The sequence below is a fragment of the Octodon degus genome, unplaced genomic scaffold (genome assembly GCF_000260255.1).
Source record: "Octodon degus isolate 3935 unplaced genomic scaffold, OctDeg1.0 scaffold00017, whole genome shotgun sequence".
NCBI classification, from domain to species: Eukaryota; Metazoa; Chordata; class Mammalia; order Rodentia; family Octodontidae; genus Octodon; species Octodon degus.
The window spans coordinates 10,327,061-10,345,888 of NW_004524593.1; the positions used below are offsets into that span (position 1 = coordinate 10,327,061).

Here is an 18,828-nt window from a genome sequence, read left to right on the forward strand (position 1 = left end):
GATCTTATCCTTCTTCTATGATACCAATTCGCTAAGATACTCTGTGGTTTGTTCAATATTTTTAGTATTCTCAGTGTCTCATAGTGACTTTTTTTCTTACCTCTCTAGATAGAATCATATTTATCTGTGACGCTTACAAGTTCCTATTACTTCTGTAATTTCTTTAGAAATATGAAAGATAAAGGCCACCCAGATAGCTCAGCGGACTAAGCACCTACATGGGCAAGCTCAGGGACCTAGGTTCAATCCCAGCACCACATGCCGTGCTGGCCCCACCCCTGGGCTAGCTGAGTCAGCCACTAAGACCAGGCATGGTGGCACACATCTGTAATCCCAACCCTGGGGAGGCTGAAAACAGGAAGTTCACTACAAGTCTGAGCTTTACAGTGAGACCCTGCACCAAATACATTTTAAAAAGAAGAAAAAAATATGAAAAATAAATCAAAAGCTAGTCTAAGATCTCTGTACTGCAACCACTGGAGATCTGCAGGGACAGGAGGCTTGCGAGATCGGAAGGACCCTTCTGTTGTCCATACGAAGATTGTGGCAGATCCTGTTTTCACCCTCATGCCCTCTAAGCTCAAGAAGGGCAAGCTTCCTCTTCTCCCTTTTCCCCACAGGCTTGGAGTCTGACAGTGAGGAGCAGCACCCTAAGTATGACCATACCTGGATGCCTCTGCAGCCAGCAAACTGCTTTGGCACTAACCCAGAGCTAATTTGTTCTGTGGGGAGAGAGGCAGGAGTGTGGGTAAGCAGGAAAAAAAAAATGAGGTCAGCTTTCAGAGCAGTCAACCAACTCTGCTGAGCTGGCCAGACTATGAACTACAAAATACCTACTGCACGGAGCTGTCCACCGTGGGAGACACTCCGTCTGGCCAGAGCCAGAGCCCCAGCCCGGGGTACCAGGATGACACAATCACAACGCGGGGGTACTGATTCATAGCTGGGCCCTAAATCTCTTTATCCCACAGAGATTTCCTCTGGTCCCTGTAACTGTTACTTGGGGAAAATGCATGAATTAGTCCGTTCTGAAGCTGGAGAGAGGCAATGAAACGAGTCCAGGACAGTCTCAAGTTGATGGCTTAGGTGAGTCATCTTTGGATCTACATTTAAGCCACATCAACCCACCTCACCTCCTGGGGTTGGATTCTCCGCCCCTGTTGCATGCCCTCACCTGTGCGCTTGTCTGCCTGCTCCACTGCGGCGAGGCCTGCAGGACAGGAGCAGGGTCTCCAGTCCTCGGTGCCCCTCCACCGGCTCACACAACAATGCCTAGCACTTGGCCAGAGCTTAAAACTACTGCCTGTACAAGAAATTTGCTTTTGTCTGAAACAGGAGAAAAGGCACGGAATTAATGCAAAAACAGAAGAAATACACTGCCAATCACTAACCTTCCTGTTAAGCAGCAGCCTCTAGATCTCTCCCTCTCACACAAATCTTCACCCTACTTGGAATATTTCTTAAGAGCTCCAGTTCCTCATCCTTCTGTGTGTGCTGGTACAAGAACTAAATCTTCTGCCTTGGGTCTTATATGGGTTCCAAAGGCTTTGGGGTGTGGCCATGAAGTTAGTCATCTGTGTAACATGAGTGTGGTACGTGGTGAAAGATGACCTGGCTGGAAGGATGTTCTCTTGACCATTTTATTCACAGTAGCAAAATCCTGAACTCTAACAGTTGATGTGTGGTTATATAAATTAGGATCCATGTATACAGTAGAGAATAATGAAATATTATGCTGCCATTAAAAATCAAATTTTAGAAATGCACATAATGGAATGGGAAACTATCCACTCTAGTAGATGAAAAACAGCCCATGGAATGGAGACTGGTCACAATTCTGCAATCTGTGAGTGTATGAAATCGCGGGAGGAAATATATCCAAATGCTCTGTGGTTTGTTTCTGGGCAATATGGACTTCTAAAAAAGTCTTATTTAAGCTTCTTCATATACCTTATTTTGTAACAAGTGTGTATCACCTTTTTAATTTTCAAAATAATATACAGGTATTTTTAAAAATATAAACACAAAAGAATATCATCCTACAATGAAAAAAAACCCTGGGTTGGGTAAACCCTGACCACTAACAGGCTGGCTCTTGGCTGTATTTCCGAAGGCTCATAAATTAACATCCTGGTCCCCAGAGTGGGGATTTAAGAGGTGTGACCCATTGGGAGGTGTTCAGGTCACTGAGGAGGCTTGTGGGATCTGAGGGATCCTTCTGGAGGAGGACTCTTGAGGAGGACTCACTGTCATCTACTCACTGTCATCTGCTCACACACAGGCTCCCCTCGTTACAGGCTGCCTCACCAAACAGTTATGGACTGGAACTCCCCACATGGGAAGCCAACACAACCTTTCCTCTCTATAAGCTAGTCACTGGTCATTTCTTACAGTGAAGGGAAGTTGGCTAAAACACTGTCCTAGGCAATTATCTTCAAGATTAAATGATAACACGCCCTACCATGCCTTAAGTGCCTTATTATATTTATACAAACCACATAGGAAATTCCATCCAACAGCAGCTCAGCTGCAGGTCAAAATAGGATTCCTTGTGTTCATTATGCCAGACCTGAGAAGGAGTCATATTAGGAAAGATGTTGACAGGAGACTGCTCAGTGGAAGCAAGGAACGTTGGAAGCAGCTACTGTAGGGCAACCCACTCTCCTGGGTGGGAAGAGGGCTGGTGCTGGTGTGGCACAGGTCATGTAGCCTGTGTATGTTATGTTTTAGGAACTACAAAGCACCCAGGAAATGAAGAGTTTGGTAACCTAAAAACTTCCTAAGAAAACGATCATCGCTTCACTTTTTCTTTCAAGACATCAGGAGACACAGTCTATGTTCTTCTCAAACTCTCTAGAACAGTCATCGGGAATTTCATCAGCCACATTTAACTCATTTGATGCTCCCCTGTACCACTAGTCCATACGACAAAACTGTCATGTACTTGCTAACCTATTTTTCTCCTAGGTACCAGGGTAGGTTGGCTTTTCAGCTTCCTCTGAAGGAAAGTGGGGCTAGGACATAGGACTCTTGTCACTTAAACGGGGATGGAAGGAAGTCTTTCTGGGCCAGGCTGGGCCTCCAAATTGCCCTGTGAGAGCCTCCATACTCTCTCTTTCCTCATTGCTTGGATGACTACAGAATATATTACGAGGGACTCCGAGGGCTCCAGCAGACAGTGACATATTTAATGGAAGAAATTTGAGTCTCTACCTCACCAGAAGCCAGCCACTCTGTAGAAGGGTACAGACAGCTGGGAAATCTCATGAGAGTTTTAGTGCCACCTCTTACACCAATTATTTCCTCAGGCAAAGATACCCCATGAGCACAGTCACCTCTGAACCCCAGTGACAGTCATCACTCTCTGTTACACCCCATCCAAATGACACAGGTGGCAAAGGCCAGCCCTCATCCAACAGAAAACTCACCCAAGAAAAATCAGAACACATTCTCTGGTAGATTTAAGACCTGCTTTCTCAGGGCCAGCCAGATAGCTCAGTAGATTAGAGTGCCTGCTTAGGCAGACCCAGGGACTGGGGGTTCAATCCCTGACATGCTGTACCAGGCCCTCCCCCAGGGCACACTGAGACAGAGATTGAAACTGGGTGTGGTGGCGTGCACTTGTAATCCTAGTGCTTGGGAGGCTGAAAACAGGAGAATCACTTCGAGTCTGATCCACACAGTGAGACCCAGTAGACCCTCTACTAAATACATTTTTTTTTAAAAAAAAAAAAGACCTGCTTTCTCATTCCTGTGGGGAGACATGGAGATATAGACATATTTAAATCAAGGAAAAGAGAAAAACTCTTTTGGTCACCTAAGCCGAACAAAATGTAAATTTCAGATAGAAAACAGCTAAGGTCTGTTAAGGTAAGAAGGGTCAGGAGAGGCATCTACACTTTCTGGGAGCACAGTGCTAACACAGGTTGCTGTATTCATTCTTAGTGATGTCTGGCCCTACCAACAGGTTGCATTAAAACCATGATTTTAGTGATGTACCATATTCTTTAGTTCAAAACTCTCTCACTCATTTGTCTTAATTTTTAAAATCTGCTAGTAAGCAAAACAATCCCTTATCATATATGAGACATTAGACTGTGTGTCTTACCTACATTACATTATTTCATTCTCCCTACTGAGAATCTTATAAAATCATAATTGAGAGATTTGGACCTAGATTTAGGCAAATCCTGTGTGTAAGGTCAAACTGTAGAGAAGTGGACAGGTATTTCCAGGCTTAACTGGCATCCTGTACTCCTAACTGCCACAGCATGCATTAGACCTGATGGCTGTGGCACACTTGGCACTGCTCGGAGTGACACAGTCTCTCAGGAAGGAGCTACTGAACGGGCAGAGAGCAGGCAGGAGTGGAAGGCATACAAGATGCAGTCCCATAGTGGGTTGGCCTGGCTGCTGACAGAGTTGTGGGGTCACATGGATTCACTAGGGTCCAGGCTGGGGAGCTCCCGGGAGAAGGGCACAGAACAGAGTGCTGCCAATTTCTCTTCCATGACTCTAGCCAACTCTGCTCTTCCTTGCTTATGAAGAACTTACCTGGTAGGGGTACAAGGTGACTCCATTGGTTCTTGAAAGAGACCAGGTGCCATCCAGGTACTGGTGGGCCTGAATGGCCACTGCGTTGGGGATGTTCCCATTGCTGGGACTGGTGGCCATCTGGAGGCTGACCTTGGCAGGGTGGGTGGGGGACCCATTCTTCTTTTCTGCCCCATTGCTGACCCCAAGGCTGCTGGGTTTGCTGCTGTGCTTGTTGACAAGGCCTGTGTAGTTGGAGCTGGCATAGGCGGCGGACACAAAGGCCCAGTCCCTGGGCTGCTGGAGCCCTCCGCCCAAGTGCCGGGACCCAACCAGGGCGGGCATGTTGGAGAGCGCAGGAGGCGAGCCAGGTGAGGCGTCATAGTGCTCGCTGCCAGCCGCCTGCTCCAGCGTCAGCACCATCTGAATGGCTTCTTGCTTCAGCTGGTTCAGGTGTGTGGCACAAATGTCACAGCGGTTATCTCGGTCATTCCATGCCTTTCGGATGGTGTTGGGGACCTGAAGCTTCTCATGAATCACAGCTGAGAAAGCAGGGTCCTGGAGAAGACACAAGCAGAAAAGGGAGAGACTGTAATTGAAGGCCGGTCAATGCGACGCAGAGGTCCGGTTGACGAAGGAAGACCCGGATGTACCCAGAGTCGGACCGCTGTGCACCCAGCAGAAACAGAAGCCAGATGGGCAGAAGAATCTATTGTTCTCCACTACTGACAAACAGACTTGAAAAACGTAAAAAATTTTATAGTGAAAACTTTAAAGAAGCCACAAAACAAAACACAATTTCTGAGTATTTCACCAACCAGACAAATAATGTATCTGCTAAAAAATTACAACCACTCTGAGTCCCTCCCAACAACTGAACCAGAAGGACACCGGTGTCCACTGGGCACAAGAAGAGCTGAGTGTAGCTGCTGTGATCCGGGCACTGGGACCCCAAGCTCCTGTTTTCCCCCAGAAGCTGGAAGTTGGTAGTGAGTATAAGACTGCTTGTGACCAGGAACAGAGATTCTATTCTAGGAAAACCTTGACCTCCTCAGCGTGCATGCTAAATAGCACTGGAGGAAAACTGGCCATGCCTGCTGGCTCTGGAGCGCGTGCAGCTTGTGCTAGAGTCCCTGCAACCCTCTACAGCTAAGCTCGTATTTATCAATTGCCCTGGGGCAAAGTGGCCACGTCTGTACCCATGTATTTCATTTTCTGACCCATTCCAATAGTCTGAGTTACTTTTCCTCAAAACTTCACCTAAAACTTCTCTTAAATATCTCAGTGTGGGGTGCAGTGCTGTGAGTTCATAGTCCCAGCTCTTCTGAAGGTTAAGATAGAAAAAACTCACATGAAGGCAGGAGTTCAAGACTAGCCTGAGCAATATACCGACACTCTACAATCCACCCATACAATACACTTCAGCTCCGCGGTCAACATCTAAAAATGAGTTTAATGAGGATGTTTTATATCACTGTACTTTTTATAAGAAGGTAAGGTTACCCAGCTCGGCCAGTTACAACCTTGGGGTTCTATGTGACCTTGGACAACTACTTTCACCAAATCTCAGTAGGCCATAGCTTATGCCTGTTATAACATCTCAGTCCCACAGCTGTGCCAGGGGGGACACTGGGACAGGAAAATACAGTACCTACATGCATGGACAGAGCCAGTGTAGCAGCTTGGGGCCTGGCTGAACTACTGAGCTTCAACAGCTGCTGTAAATAATCGAGGAGGCCCGTTCTCAAGGACCATCGCCCTCTTGGCCACTAGGAGAAAATCTGCCCTTCTAAAATGTGCTGTCAGCTTTCATGGAACCCAAGCCCATCCAAGGCGGATGAGGTGCAATGAGTTGTGGATAAGGAGCGTGGAGTAGGGCAGCCAGGGTGGGCAGGAAGATCTCCAGTGGGAGGATGATTCTTAATTACGATCCATCTTGATTATGGGCTCCAGCATTTTGTTTTCCCTGTTTAACTACCCTGAAAAGCTCCTCAGCATGCACAGATTAATTGATTAATAAATCAAGAGGCCTCTTTCTCCAGCAGAAGCAAGGCCCGGCTCAGGAGGTAGAAACTCAAGACAGTCGTAAAATGATGAGAAACAATAGAAAGTCAAGGTTGATCGAGTCTCAGTTGGCAAAGTGATGTGAACCATGTGGGACTCGCCTTGTGGCATCCTTCTCAGTGACAGCTGCTCTCTGTCCAGCTAGTCCCTGAACATGACTCAGAGCACATGGGAGCCGAAACACACCGTGAGGACCATTCTACAGCAGGCCACACCCTACAGCAGTCTACAGAAAAGAAACAGCTCCGAAGGGGTTAAAAGTTTAGCCTGCACCAGATGTCTTGACCACTGGCCCATGGTTTTTCACCTCAAGAGCCAGGTGGCACATCCAGCCAGGTAGACTCATATTTTTTGCGTAGATATAAAGTCCTACGGGAAATACTGATTTGTTCAGAAGGAACTTATTTGGCCTCTATAGATGCTAAGATATAGTTTATTGCTTTTTCATGTAACATTACATAATGAAAAGTTTCCCTACCAATGAATGCTTTGGGAAAATGTTATTTTTAATGACCATTTGGTATTTTATCCTTTGGCTGCTCCGTAGTTCACTTATTTATTCTCACATTCACTGTATAATTTAATATAATGTGAGAAATCACAAAAATGGCATTTAAATACAATTCAGGCAATGGCGCATTTTTCAAACCACCAAACTATACTGTATCAGGAAGCCTCCAACACACTGCTTATTTAAAATATTTTTGTTAACCCAATCATATAGGAGAGGTTCCAGAGTGAGGAGGAAGCTGTGGGATGTCTCATCCACACATCCCGATCTTTAGATTTCAGATGGCACCCTTAGACCCGAGATTTTACTCCGGTAAGGCCATGTGTCCACTGCACAGGAGCTGCAGGAGCCATATGTGATGCCGAGAGCTCCTTCCCTGTTCTCCTCTTGGCTTGCACCACACTCCCCCTTGAAGCAGTCCTTCTTTATTGAGCTTATTACTAGTTGTTCCTTGGCTCCCACCATCTAACAAATACACATGTTTTCTTCCAACATGCCCGGCAGCGCTCCAGGCTAGGGACGTGAGGAAACAGGAATGAATGACACCCTCTGGGAGTTCACAACCAGGAGGGCTTCCTGGTTCCTGGACAACCCTGTGCCACGTCCTTCTGCTTTAACCTCTCATTCAGACTCTAGAGACTCCCAGGACCACTCAAGGAGACACAGCACAGAAGCCAGAACCCTCTCTGGGTCACTAGACATCAAGAGCTCCTGCTCTCCACGGCTCTTTTCCATTCACTCATGTGCCAGCCAAAGCCAGACCCACAACAGCCATCAAAGCCATCCCCAAGGACCACTATTGAGCCTCCCACCAATATGGTATCTGCAGAGAGTCCAGTGTGGTTCCTGGACGAGGAAGCTGACACTGATTCTTTAATGAGGATACAATTTGTGGACCATGTCAAAGAAGTGTTCTCTAAATAAAGCAAGCCTGGACCCAAAAGCCTATGGCAGTTCCTATCATCAAAGGGCTTCAGGAAGTAAAGAGAGGCATCTTAAGGAAGCCAAAATGCTTTTCAAGTGCTTGTCCACATATTATAAATATTTCAGCACAACTCAAATCTTCAAAGAGAAATGGTCAACAGATACAGCTTTCTGTAAGTGCTGAAATAAAAAAGGATACCGCTTCAAGGGAGAAAAGTAATAAACAGGAAGGAAAAAAGGAGCATTCAGAGCCATGGATAACAAATATAGACTGTGTTTTCATGACATGAAAACAAAAAGGGCCACAGTAAGCCCAGGAGATGAATGACGGAAACACATTCTGGGTCAGGTGACCTGTAGAAGGGAGGAACTAGGCACTCAACTGGGCATCCTGCCTCCCCCATGAGTTGCAAAGACCTTTTTACTGTCTGATCCATCCTGTGACCTCAGCAAACAGTCAAGTGGAGCAGCAACCTGACCCCCTATTTCTTATTAAACTTTTATTTTTTATTAGGACATGTTCGTAGGACATAATGATCACATTCCTCCTGGGGAGTTGGCACATGTACATAACAGTTCCTTTTTCATGCCTTTCCTCCCTTCCCTCCCCACTCCGTCCATCTCGTGGCAGTGTCCCAATATTTACTTCAGCACATGTAAAAATTGGGCTAGTGGCACTTGAGCATTTTCATCCTAAATGTTTAGGTCCAGAGGTTCTGTACTCAAAATTCTCTCAATTTGCGGAATAACATACTCATCTTTGCTCCATTTGTTCCATGAAAAGAAATTTTACAAGACACATAGAAAACTGGAAAGTTAATCAGAAGTAAGGTCAGGGTAAATGCAGACCATCTTAAGACCTGTAAGTCTGCCCAATTAATGATTGCTGCAAAAGAACAAACAAAATTCCATATGGTGGCTTTCGAATCCCACTCATGCTCTCTGCTTCTTCTAGGAGCATTTCAGCAAAACAGGGTCCTCTGCCATATTCCAGATGGTTTGCTTATAGTCTAGCAACTGTCTTAGCTTGGTTCATACATCTTCTTGCAGAGTTCACTCCCCTGGCACTTGTGTCCAAGCCCATGGCTTCCTGACTGGCCCTGCTCTAGTGACCTGGAATTTGCTCTCCCAGTCTCTGCCTGCTTCAGATCTCAAGTCCTCTCAACAACATCACTTAAAAATTTCCAATTAATTTTCTTTGCACCTAAACCTACTCTCCTTCCAGTAGTCAACAGCCAAGTGGATAGTATCATTACTCCTTTATCTTTGCAGCTGATCACCCAATTCACCAGATGATGTTTCCTCCAAAGTCTTAACCTGCCCCTGTTCTCCAAGCCCACAGCCATGTTGATGAGCTTACCATTTCTCTCATCACCAGGATCTCCCCAACTCTAGTTTTAACCTCATTCCTATCTCCCAAAATGATTTAACTAAACTACAATTCTGATTATGCCAATATTCTGCATTCTAAATCACCATCAAAAGGGCTACTGTGTTGTCTGTAAAATTATTTCTCTATTAGACTCTCGGTTCCTTAAGGAAAAATATGGTTCTTTTCTGTTTTTAATTTCCTAAGTGTCTAGAATAGTGCCTAGTAAGTACTAAGGTTTCAATAGGTACTTGTGAAATGAATAAATGAATGATTCAACCCAGGTGAACAGTGAACTATTAGGCATTCTATGTCTATTCATTTTTTTCCCCAAATGAGTTACTTTGTGCTACAATGTGAATTTTAAATGTCTCTCAAAGTCCCACGTATTTGTAAAGACTTGATCTACTTGAAAGAAGTGGTATGTACTGGAAAGAAGTGGGGCCTCAGTGGGCAATCTTTAGGTCATGGGGCCATGGCCTTTCAGGGGCTTGTGGGATCCCAATTCTTCCTCTCCCTATCTTTTTTGTTTCCTGGCCCTCTTGCGATCAGTTTTACTTCCCATTTTTAGCATCCAAACTGCCTACTAGAGGCCTAGAAGCAGTGAGTCCACCTGACCATGGACTAGAGTCTATAAACCATGAGCCATAAAAAAACCTTTCTTATAAAAGTTGATTATCTCGAGTATTACAGTGATGGATCACTAACACAGTCACTTATATAATTGTCACAAAATAAACCCTTTCAAATCTCAGGCTCATATAACTGTCCAACCAAACCATTATACATGACATTACACATGAAGAGCTTCATGTGGCAGTATCCTCTCTTATCATTGGTTCTTCCTTAAGCTGTAAAGATAGACTCTTTGACTTTTGTCTTCCCAAGAAAGTAACATTTTGACAGAATTTTTTTTTAAATTCTTTTTGCAGCCCTTCTTTTTCTCTGATTTTTGATCTGCAAACCTAAGTTGTTAACCCTCCAAAAGAGAAGCTCACAGCCAGCATTTTGGCTCTAGCCTTTCAAGGTTAATGAGGACTCAGGACATAAGAGAACCTGTACTGTAACATCCTGTAACTCAGTGATGTCCCAAATTTTCTGATCAAGGAGATCATGGGGCCACAGAGGAAAGTGACTGATGATGGAGAATGTGCCTAAGGAGAGTCACATGGAGAGAAAACATTCTCTCACTTTCACAGAGAGCAAATTGGTCAACCAATGGCCATGACTCATCCACATGGCTGACACTGACAAAGGATCTAGAAACTGCAGTACAGGGTTTCAGGATAAATCCTGAGGGGAATTGACTGACCTTGACAGATACAAAAGTTACATTTCTTGTTATATAGGTCTTGCTTTATCTTGGTCTTAACCATCCGGTAGAAAAGTATAAAAATGAGGTACAAAAGTAAAGCCATATTAATAGGCTGAGCTGTAAAAGGCTCAAGTCAACAACTTCTGACATCGCCAGTCCTATGGACAACCCACTACCATTATGGGCTACTGGATATTGGATTATTTTGCTAAATTCATGCACCTACAATATTTAAATGGCAATGGAATACCCATCTCTGACAAAACTAAACAAAAAAAGGTGATACAAAGGAAGGACCATTTTGTATCTGTATATATAAAATAGGATAGATATATAGCTACTTTCTCTTAACTCAATGAGAAAAAAGATTTGTACTAATAGTGTTTGGACAGGATATCATGTCTGCCTCTTGTACTATGACTAACCACTATGAAGACAACAATATGCAATGTATTAATTATTGAAACTGTCCTATTAATCGGTTTTGAAACTATCTCATTGCTATTTGTTTCTCAATAAAATTAATAATAAATAAAATTCTTTTTATCCTCCATCTAGCTCATCAGCAAGGAGAAAAGACAGACCTGTCTAAAGGAAAATTCTAGGCCCATGCTACACTCTGGGCTCAGCAGGGCTTCACCCCGCCAGCAGGGAACTGCCAGCCCACTTCCGGTGGATCCAGTGTGGCTGGTAATGAGGGCTGTGGAGTCTTCAGAACGCAAGCAAGGAAACCAAAACTCCCACCCAGGCAAACAAAGCTATTTACTAATGTTCCTTGTTATTCTCAGTTCCATCCCATCCTCTGAGGGCTATGTTGCTTAGCAATAAATGCTAATGCCACTGTTGAGGACAGGGTGATTTTCTGCATTATTTTAGCCAGAAAAGTACTTTCAGTGTGTTCCTCCGAAGCCTCAGGGTCTGCGACAAAGCAGCAGCTGGAGTCAGTATCCAGCATATGTTGTGCAAATTCTTGTTGACGTTTGTTTCTAGTTTATTATGCTAGAGGCCTCCAGTGACACACTCAACATGATTTAAACCGTTCTTCAAAGGCAGTTTCTTTCCACTTTGTTCCTAAACTTTCTTCCTCAATAACTGCTGTCACAAGAGGCCCAGAATGAAGGACAGTCACTGGACCAGACAATGTTTTCTCTCCCATGAGCAGAAGTGTCCCACATCAATAGAATCTGCTGTCATATACTTTAGCATTCTCCTCACCAGGGTCTGCATTCTCAGCCATCACATGCCCCACCAGTGTCCTTTATTTCTCAAGATTCCCTGTCTTCTTCATAGCAGTTCTATCCCAAAAGACAGTGTCAGACTAGCCAAATAGCTCAGCAGATTAAAGCACCTGCAAGCAGGTGCAGGGGCCAGGGATTCAATCCCGGGGCCTGCCGTGCTGGCCCCACCCCTGGGGCATGCTGAGATGGCATTTGAGACTGGGCATGGTGACTCGTGCCCATAATCCCAGCTCTTGGGAGGCTGTAAACAGGCTGATCGCTAAGAGTCCAATCTAGTAGTGAAATCGTGAACACCCTATAGACCCTTCCTTAAAATTAAAAAAAAAAAAGACAGTGTCAATGTTCCAACTCTCTTTTGTTAATGGAAACCAAAACCTGAAGTTTCTAAGTCAATCAGCAGCAAGCCTTACGTGGATCTGAACCAAGAACACCAATACTCTCATTCCTACTTAAACATTCAAATGTTTGGACTTAAATGTCTCCAGAGAAATGAAATGTTTTCCCCTCAGTAATTGCAGAAGATCAAAATCATTTGGCAAATCATAATTAGCCACTTTCAGCGAGGACAGTTGAAGCATCCAAAACCCAAGGATACTTCCAAAATGGCAGCTAGTGCACAATCCTCTGGCCTCAGGAAGACCATTCTTTGGGGTTTCTTAGTTTTTGGCTTTGCCAGGCCTCATTTTCCACAATGCTTGAGGGGCTGTGAAGGATGGCAATCACCCAGGCTTGCTCCCCACTTATCTCACAGAACGGATCCAGCAGGAATGAGTTGAGGGTTAAGCTTCTAAACTTCAGTACCGTTCATTCCTGGTGTCCATGGAATTCCCAGACCACAACCAAGACACGTGACTACCTAGCAAGTGGTCAGGGAACAAATTAGACTGCTAACCAAAGTGATGACGTACGATTGTTCTTTGTGGGAAGGAGCGACCACGCTCAAGTCGCCTGCCAGTCTTGGCAAATGTGTGACCTGGAACAGTCCCTAAACAGGTCACCCTGGGTGGCAGAAGACATGGATTATTCTCCAAAGGCAAGCAGTTGTGATAGAAGTTAGTGGCCCCACAGTCCTACTTTATTAGCATAAAGCTTCAGAAACCTTTTTCAGCCTGCCAAGCAGCATCTGAACCCAAGGTTTACTGTCCCTGTCTCTAGTCTGCTTTGGGCTCTCTCAGCACATCCCCTGGTAACAGCAATCACACATTGGTAGGAACATGAACATGGATCCCAGGACGAGGAAAGAAAAAAATGTAAAGGCATAATGGCATGCTGGGTAATGAGCTCAGTGAGACAAAGGAATAAGAAATACCCTCCAAAAGGAGAAATGTTAAATGTCTGACCAAAGTTGTTCTACATAAGAAACTAAATATTCCAGGGATGTAGCAACTGCACCTAGCTTGAGGATTCTGCTCTTGATGGATTACTGGGCCTATTAAAGATGGCACGTGTGGCTTGGCTCGGAATGACTATTCCACATGTCAGGACGGGGTAGCAGTCAAGGCTTCTTGCTGCATCATTTGAGAAGTTCTGCAGGTGATAAGACCTTGCTGTGTCAGACAGACATACACATGCCTATGTCCTGCCACTGATCGCGGGCACAAGTGCCACCTCGGGACACCACTCACAAGGAGGACATAACCAGACCTAAGCCAATGTCAATGTCAGTCCTTGGAACATCCAAAGAACACAGACAGGACTGAGGAATATAATGTCCAAAAGGTAAGTCGAACAGTTCTGTCCAAATGAGAGGTAACTACATAAGGCTCAGAAGACGAAGACACATGGGGTCCAGTAGACGGCACCAGGCTCTGCCTGCCACCTAGAGACTTGGTGACACCAGCAAAGTTTCTCTGACTTTCTATTCTCTCAACTGTTAAGTGGGAAATAATACCTAGATCCCAGAGCTGTGATAGAAACTAAAAAAAACTCCCAAGAGTAATTTGTATCATGTAAAAGATGGTCACTACGTCCTTGTAAAACATCAGTAGTGACAAATGAAAAGATCTTCCTACTTCAAAAGAAATGGAAGAATTTGGTAAGAACTTAATAGGATTATGTTCATAAAATTGCTCAAAAGAATTTTTTTTTGCATTTCTCATTATGGCCAGAAAAACTGCTTTATTAATGTCAGCATCTCATCGTTTTAACTCGATGGCATAGACAGCATCTGTTGGTTCTTTTGAAACCTTGGTTAAAAGTACAGAAGGTTAGAATCCTACTTCTATCAATTGGTAGCTATTTAGTAGCTATGACCAGCAACCAGTTCTAAAAGACCTATCCCTACCCCAATTTTCTTAAATGTAGACATGAGAATGTACAATAGCATGCATCTTGTTCCATGAACACAAAACGTGATAATGTGTGAAATGTTTATACAGCCTTCTCTGGTTCTTAGTAAACGCTACACACATGGCGGTGATTTTTATCAATGTGAGATAAATGGCTGTAATTATTTGAAGCAGCGCTGTTCTTGGTCTCACAGACTCTTGTATAATTTTAATACTTTATATGGTGGTGGTGACAGTGGTGATGATAATGATGATGGCAATGGTGGTGACACAGTGTCTTATCCAGGAGGATGTAGCAAGCATCTTTAGAACCACAGGGAGGGCAAAGACAAGCACCTATGGTCTTCAGTTAAGCACCTCTGTTTTGGGCACTCAAATAAGAATGGGCCCCAGGGGCCTGAGCTGTTCTCCAAGCGTGTACCGTGCGGCTCCCGGCCTTCTTCGCATGTTAAAAAAATGAAATAAGAGTAATTCATTTCCATGCGCCTGAGATCTATTTCTCATTGGAACAGGCCAACTGAAAAGAGCTCCTTTTCTCCCCCTCAAAGGTAAATAGCACTCGACACTGATTTGCTAGATGTTCAAACAAAAATCACCAAGCCACCAACTGGAGCTGCCAATACCACTGAAAAGACACAAAAAGAGCAAGAAGATTTCACATCAGCATAACTATCTTCAAAGCAGAAAATCTTGTTTTCCAGTCTATTCCTTGGCTCTGGGGAAAGAGGATTCATTCACAAATAGATTAAGAGCTTAAAGACAAGAGAGCAAACTACTACATATTTAAAAGGTTTTGTTGAAGTTCACGTTCCGCATGACACAAAAATAGTGTTAAACTTCACTACTACAAGCACTAATCAAGACCTACCATGACACCCTAAAATGTTACCTCTCAATTATTAAAGTCTTATCTAGAAGAGATGGATTTTTTTGCGTGTAGGCTGTAATTTACCATCAGGTGGCAAATGGAATTAGCATCACTCTTTAACTAGTTGTATTTGTATAATGCTATTAAGGAGTCTGTTAATTATCTAATTATGAAATTGCCTAATGTTTCTACTTTCTCTAATTGATTTTAGATGCATGAACTACTGTATCAATGTACTTGGCTGTATTTTCTGGAAACTGCTACAAAAAGATGAAATACCTAGAATTTGGTGGTGCTGCTGGTATTTTTAAAAGATGAAATTTTAGCAGTCAAGTCTTATTTTGATTATGCCCTACAAAAATTGCAAATACTTCCAAGGTTCTGCCATGCTTGTCGCCTGGTGTTTCAGCATGCATGAAATTTTCTTCAAGCCATCTGTCAGGCATTTGTCAGAGCTCCTCATAGGACCCTTCTGTGGGGGAAGCTCGGGCCTCCCTCCATCCTGGATACCTTTCACGTCCCTGCATCTTTGCTTAGCTTCCTATCCCAGTGACAACTGGTACCTGCCCTTGTGAACCAGGAGGCAAGTTTGGAAGGCCAGGAACATGCTCATGATTGTGACTGTGAAGACAGTTCCATGCGGTACACATATGTCCAAATGTGTCTGAGTATGTAGCTTAAATGTGTGTCACTTACTGTGTGTCCCTTATCTGTCCATCAAGCCAAACAAAACCCTTGCTCGTTCATCTTAGGCCCCAGCAGCCTCTGGTCTGAGTCATTGGTACTGCTTAGCAAACACTTCCTTATTAGAGTTGGACATGTTCTATCTTCACAATCATGGCAAATTCCTAGCGGCCAGAAACCATGCTGCAAGTTTAATAGTCATGATAACTTGGACTTTTGCTCCTGTGAAACCTACACCTAAGACTGCAGTGAGGGTGACGCTTTCAAATCTTAAATCTGATTCTGGCATTCCAGAAGTTAAAACTCTGGGCCCACTCTCTTCCCTCAGAGTCCAAGTCCAGGTCTCTGCACTGGGCTGGGCAGGATCTGGTTTCTAGGTCCCGCACTGACCTCAGCCCCTACTCCTCTCTCCCTGTCACATTCTGTGCCAGCCACAAAGGCCTTCTTGCTGCTCCTCAGACACAGCAAGAATGTTCAGCCCATGACTTTGTGCTTCTGCTCCTAGATGCTGTGCTTCTGCTCCTTAGCATGGAAATTTTCTCCGCTGAAAACTGTCGGATGTTCTTACTACCTTCTAGATGCTCAAATGCTCCCTGCTAAATGAGGCCTTCTAAGACAACCTATTTCCAACTGCAAACCACGTCCAGCATCCTGTAACCACCTTCTCTGCTTTGTATCTCTGTGCAACCGTGTCACCTTCTAATCCTATGTTACCTCTGTGGTCTGTCTCCCTGTGCAAAACAAACTGGAGAGAGAAGGGACTCTTGTCTTCTGTGTACACTGCTGAGGCCTTATTGCCTAGACTACTGCCCAGACTGGAGCAGAGGCTAAGAAATCATTTGTTGAATCCCCAAGTCAGTTTTCAGTGGCAGGAGTTCCCGCATCTATGAACTTCATCTTTTTTATGGATGTTGATGGTATTTTTTATTTTGCTGTGAAATTGCTTCATGATGGGCTCTAGCATCCTGAGGAGGCTGGGGGAGCTTGTCTGTTTGCAAGGTGCTGCCTGCCATGACCCCTTGCTAGAGAGGGTAGCTTCCATTTCTCAGACCTGCATTGTAACTGTCATTGTCATTGTCAGGGAGACCCCTGAGGAATCTGCATGTGAAGGAGCACCACAGCAGATCACAGCAGGAAAGGGCAAGGAAGAAGAGACACCTGCCTCCTCCCCCTTTGGAGCATGCAGGCCCAGCTGTGGGCTGTGCCCTGCAGAGGGGCCGACAACATCACAAAGTCCCTGTCCACCGAGGACTGAGTCCTCTGAAATCGGCACTGGGGCTGCTGCTCTACTGACAGTAACTGAAGGCAGCAACAAACAGGTCTCCAGACATAGTCTAGAACTAAGTAACTAGTGCAAAGGTCTCTCACCAGATCCTTGCCCCAGGGCTTCTGGGTGCTGGCTAGTCTCCCCTCACTGACCCCCTGGAGACCTTTTTGGTTTACAGATGGGAGGGGTTCCTGACATCTAGTGGGTAGAGGCAAGGACACAGCTAAATACCTAACAGTGTACAGAACACACCACATTTAACCACAACCTAGCCAGCCCCAAATGCCATGGGCACTGTGGGCTATGGTTGGAATCCTGTCCTGAGCCCTCTTACCTGGTTCTTCTCACTGAACTCATAAGAGAGGAATCTCTGAAGGACAATGAGGTAGGTGTTTTGAATCCAAAAACTAATCCCGGCTCTTTTCTACCTCCATTTCCCTTAGGAGTAGAAACCATAAATTTTCTTAATATTTGGTTCTTCTGTTGTGGCTGGGGTGGGATTGGTCTGGTAGGGGGATGTGGGCACAGTCCCCTGACTGTCATCATCCCAAATGCTGTGCAGGTCATATCCCGGCCACCTGCCCAGGCCTCCTCCCTCCCCTTATCAGCTATACAAGCCACTGGCCTTGCTGGCGACAGGGGCACTACTGAGATGTCACCAGCTGTTTACAGGAACGTGATGGGAAAAGCTGAGGGCCCCAAGCTCTTGGTCATGTGAAACTGTGAAATTCATGCTTGGCTTTGGCAGGTGCTGATGGACCCCATCACTGACATCCAGCTTGGTCTGGGCTTGAGAGGGGACAGCTGAGGTGGCTTTTGCTATGAAATCATTTTAAGCCTCTTGCTGGGTTTCACATCATGGTAACTTTGAAGTTTCCCTTCTGGAGAAGGAAAACCAATGCCACGACAAGACAAAGTCATCTTGAAGATGTAATTTGGTACAATTATAGAGGAGCCTGGGGATTTTCTTGTCCCTGCAAAAACCTCACTTACGTAGCTCAGACCCTGCACCAGGCTTGTGCTGGCTTTGGTTTGGTGAGAGAAATGACAAAGGCTTTGGCCGTAAATGCCCTAGAATAGGGTCTACCCATGGAGGGTGAGAGCTGAGCTGTACATTGCAATTTCCATTCGCGATACCTTAGAAATGATTAACATATCCCAGGCCAGAGGAGAAAACATCCCAGCAACATGTGACAGAGGGCTCTGTACTCAGAACAATCCCAGTTTAATCCTTCATTGTCAGACATCTTGTTCGCTTAATGGGGCGGGACACATTAATTATGGGACCCTCAGCAATATGCCTCACCCATCCTCCTTCCCTAAGCAGCTTCAGTGGAAAGGTTTGAACTCAAAAGTTCACAGACAACAATAAAGCCTCACTGAAACAGTAAGGCATCCCCAATTCAGACTCCACCTCAGGAAGGGGTCTCTGTGGGCTGGTGCAGATTTCTGGACCCCACCATCCACGTGGAGCATGATGTGGCATCTTCTAGCGTGTGCCCCTCTGGCACACCGGCAGAAGCAGAAAACTTTAAGGGCCACATCTCCCCTGGCCTCTCAGAGCACCGAGAGGGAGAGCAGGAGCTTGAGGGCCTGAGGAGAGGTTGAAGCTGTATGTCTTGAAGGATCCCCCTTTTTTTTTTTGATGAGAAAATTGTTGTTTTATTAATAAACTATTTATAGGTTATTGAAAACTTTCTTCCTATCCTTTATTTTCTTCTTGTTTGTTTACTTTCTCCTGGCTTAACTGTGTGTGTGTGTGTGTGT

At 44.9% G+C, this 18,828-nt stretch overlaps 1 protein-coding gene across 3 annotated transcripts in view; it reads right to left on the bottom strand.

The window, feature by feature from the left end:
- Kif26b (kinesin family member 26B) overlaps window positions 1–18,828 on the bottom strand; it is a 512,864-nt gene that overhangs the window by 272,493 nt on the left and 221,543 nt on the right. For all 3 annotated transcript variants that reach the window (XM_023710227.1, XM_023710226.1, XM_004626828.2), the window contains one exon: window positions 4,555–5,091. In XM_023710227.1, coding sequence (XP_023565995.1) covers window positions 4,555–5,091 — 537 coding nt within the window. The remainder of the gene's footprint in view (window positions 1–4,554; window positions 5,092–18,828) is intronic.